Source organism: Cottoperca gobio, chromosome 6, assembly GCF_900634415.1.
Source record: "Cottoperca gobio chromosome 6, fCotGob3.1, whole genome shotgun sequence".
Lineage (NCBI taxonomy): Eukaryota > Metazoa > Chordata > Actinopteri > Perciformes > Bovichtidae > Cottoperca > Cottoperca gobio.
The window spans coordinates 6,887,494-6,891,306 of record NC_041360.1 but is presented as its reverse complement, the minus strand read 5'-3'; the positions used below and the strand labels follow the sequence as shown (position 1 = coordinate 6,891,306).

The following is a 3,813-nucleotide window of genomic DNA, read 5'->3' as shown; positions in this document are numbered from 1 at the left end:
GCCCTCTCCATACCCACAGAAACAATGTCATCTCTGTTCCAAATAACATCAAATCCAACTGCTGAAAACATAGTCCAACTAAACTCACTGGTTGAGATCATTGACTGTATATATAAAGTTTTACCCACCGATTATGTTTCAGCCATTTCCCCTACATGTGAGGAAGGCCATTCAGAGCTGTTACTTGTACATGTAAATCAAAAGAAGAAGACGAGGCCCGCCTCTGTTTTCTATCACGTCCTCAGGCACGATTTAAATATCCGGGAACCCAGCAGAGTTTACCATTGAGTAGAAGCACATTGATCAGTGAAAATGAGTGGAAGAGGCAAAGGAGGAAAAGGACTCGGTAAAGGAGGCGCAAAGCGTCACCGTAAAGTGCTCCGTGATAACATCCAGGGAATCACCAAGCCCGCTATCCGCCGTCTGGCTCGCCGTGGTGGAGTGAAGCGTATCTCCGGTCTGATCTACGAGGAGACCCGCGGTGTGTTGAAGGTGTTCCTGGAGAATGTGATCCGTGATGCCGTCACCTACACCGAGCACGCCAAGAGAAAGACCGTGACCGCCATGGATGTGGTGTATGCTCTGAAGAGGCAGGGACGCACTCTGTACGGCTTCGGAGGTTAAACACGCACCGTCCGTTAATTGAGACCAAAGGCCCTTTTAAGGGCCACACACTTCATCAACTTAAAGACATGAAATCCTGTAAAACTGCCAATTTATTATATAATTTCATGGTCAAGCATTTAGATTACAATATATTTATTATTTTACATTAAATGCTCACGAACTATAGAGCCAATAAATTAATGGGCTGGTTTTTTTTTTTGAGCATCACAAATTAAGTGCTTAATAACTCCTTGAAATATTATCTTATATCTCTTCCACTTCTTCTATGATTATATCGTATTCAACAATGATCCGTTTATTCAGTTTTTATCACCTCGAATCTGCAGTTTAGGGTTCTTCCATATATCTTCACTGCGTTTTGTCCTTGCCAGAAAAATAAACAAACCAGTATTGAGTTTTTTATTATATAATATAGGCCTCACTAAATGTTTGCCTTGTCCATAACTGATCTATACATATTTACCAACAAGTCTCACTTCAGTCCCATCTCATGTCTGCATATTTGTGCACAATGGGAAATGGAAATGGAGGGTTTTTAATCCTCTTTTAATGTACACAGCATTTAGCAGTACACACATTTAGACAGCATTGAACACATCCTAGTATTAGCGTCAATGGGCAGCTATTGTATCAGCAGCGTGGGGGTCTGGTGCGTTGCTCATGGGCACCTTGGCAGTGCCCAGGACATGGCCCTGTAACAGTCCACACTCCAAACGGGGTTCTTTCGGAGACTTGAACCTTAAGGATGGTTTATTAGCGAAAGCGAGACCAACTTGTGAGTGTTGGTGGCAGTGTTATTCACGAGGGGGAGACAGAGACATGATGCAACCCAAGAGTTTCTGTTACCTGAAGTGTTGTACAGCTGAACAGAACCATAAAGACATGCTGCAAAACTTATCTTTTGCTTTGTTTATCACACTGATTTTGTTAGTTTACTGTAATGTTACTCTTTTTATTATGTGTTGCTTTGTGAACTGGATTGATATGATCGTGCTTGATGTTCCAGGTCTGTTTCAAAGTCATGAAATATTTCTCACAGCTTTGTGAAATGGACTGATCCTGCCTGTGTGTTTGGTTTTTCTGAAGCACCCTCTGTAAGAGCAGTGTAACCCATTTTTATCATAAGTCATTTGTACAAACACATTTTGTTATTAAGCTATTATGCATGAATTCCGCCGCTGAGAGAAAATTAGCTGTGCATGTGGGACGTCCAACACTGTGTAGCACAGTCACTGTCCAATGTGCTACTCCTGTTTCTGGACACCAACACAGTATTTGCTCTTCATCTGGTTCTCAGCTGACAGAGCCGTGATGCTGCCACCAGGTTTCTTGTATTGAACTATAGACACTGACATCGGTGAATAAAATACCTCAGTAAGATCAAGAAAATACACAAAACATGTAGAATGGATTCAATCACCTGTAAATAAGTTCAATGTAGAAAACTAGTATAAAACGTTTTTTTAAAAAGGGCCAACACTGTGACATGTTGTAATAAGTTAAATGTAGTGAGCCTGAAGGACAGGTGACAGAATGTGAGGAGAGTTTAATGTTTGTTGGAGAACAGGAACAGGAGAACAGTACCTGGGCGTTCACCTGAACAATAAACTGGACTGGTCAGATAACTCTGCTGCTTTGTTCAAGAAGGGACAGAGCAGCATTATCTGCTAAGGAGACTGAGGTCTTTTAGAGTGCAAGGGGCACTCCTTAAGAAATTCTTTGACTCTGTGGTGGCATCTGCTATTTTTTATGGAGTGGTCTGCTGGGGCAGCAGCATCTCGGCTGAACAGACTGGTTAAGAAGGCCAGCTCTGTCCTGGGGAGACAGGAGAATGACGGCCAAGCTTTGGACAACATGTCCCACCCCCTCCAGGACACTTTGTCCGCACTGTGCAGCTCCTTCAGTGACAGGCTGCTTCACCCGCAGTGTCTCACGGAGAGATACCGTAGGTCCTTCCTTCCTGCAGTGGTCAGACTGTACAATCACCACAATCCCTGGTAGACCACGACACCAAGAAAAGTCTATTCCAACACCATGTGCAAAAATATATATAATTCTAATTAATCTATATCAATATATATTAATTATTATAATATATATTAGTACATGTATATATCTATAATACTAATTCATAAATATATATATATATGTATTAATTAGTATTATATATATATATTAGTATATTTAGTATTATTTGTATAAATATATATATATATATAAATAAATAAATAAAATAAATATATATATAGTGGATATATATGTATATAATTTTTGTTTATTTAGGCTGTGTGGCGTCTGAACTGCTGTTACATTGCATTTTTTGAAGGAAGTCCAAATCTAAATTTCAGTCAGTCCTCACTTCCAACCTCAGCATAATAAGTGTTGAGTGACACTATTTTGATTATGGAGTTTTATGCCTAGAATATATTAATATTATATATAATATTATGTTAATTACAGAGACTGCTTCTAAATGTATCAGTGAAACAGTTTAATGTAACATGTAAAGCCTCTAACTGTGCTTCTCAGACAGGTGACATGTATCTGTCAGTGTGTTTGATCATTATTAGTATAATTATTCACTATTTATATTAAAAGTCGTCCTCAGCAGAGGACATGTTCACAGCTCTGATAGGAAGTCTGGCTAAACTGCACCATGAGCCTCGGCCATCATCAGTGTGTTTGCTGCTACCAGAAAACTTCACTTTATTACAAACTCATCAACAGCAGAAGGTTGTTTTTACACGGAGTCCCTGAACAAACACGTGGGCCATTTGGAAAACAGCTTTTGATGAAGCTCTGGTGCATTTTAAATCATTTTAGGAGAGAAATGAGTGTGAAAAGCCGCTGAGCAGTGCTGACCACGGCGGTGAATATGTGAGGTTTGGAGGCTCTACAAACAAAATGCAGAGAGCATCAGAGCTCCTCGTGACTTCAACATGAAGAGACACAAGTCTGCTGTCGGTCCCTTCGCTGTCAGCCTTCAGCACTTCTCCTACATTTAGTTTTAAGGCTTTTACCAGTGCAGAGAAAACACAAGTGGCCCGGCTTTCAGACTGCACAGAGGAGCAGCGAGCCGGCTGAGTCTCCACGGCTCTCATGGTGTGTTTAAGTGCAGCCTCCTGCTCCGGGCTCTTCAACAGTCAGACTCTCGTGTTATCGTGAGGACAACAAGTTGAGCAGAAA

The 3,813-nt window shown here is 40.8% G+C and overlaps 1 protein-coding gene across 1 annotated transcript; it reads left to right on the top strand.

Moving 5' to 3' along the window:
* Positions 1–299: 299 nt before the first annotated feature.
* Positions 300–816, top strand: LOC115009874 (histone H4). Its single transcript, XM_029434161.1, has one exon. It carries the CDS (start codon positions 313–315, stop codon positions 622–624), a length of 312 nt encoding a protein of 103 aa, XP_029290021.1. The 5' UTR covers positions 300–312; the 3' UTR covers positions 625–816.
* Positions 817–3,813: the final 2,997 nt, after the last annotated feature.

Coding starts and splice junctions, on each gene's coding strand:
- LOC115009874 (XM_029434161.1), top strand. CDS start 313: ATGAGTGGAAGAGGCAAAGGAGGAAAAGGACTCGGTAAAGGAGGCGCA.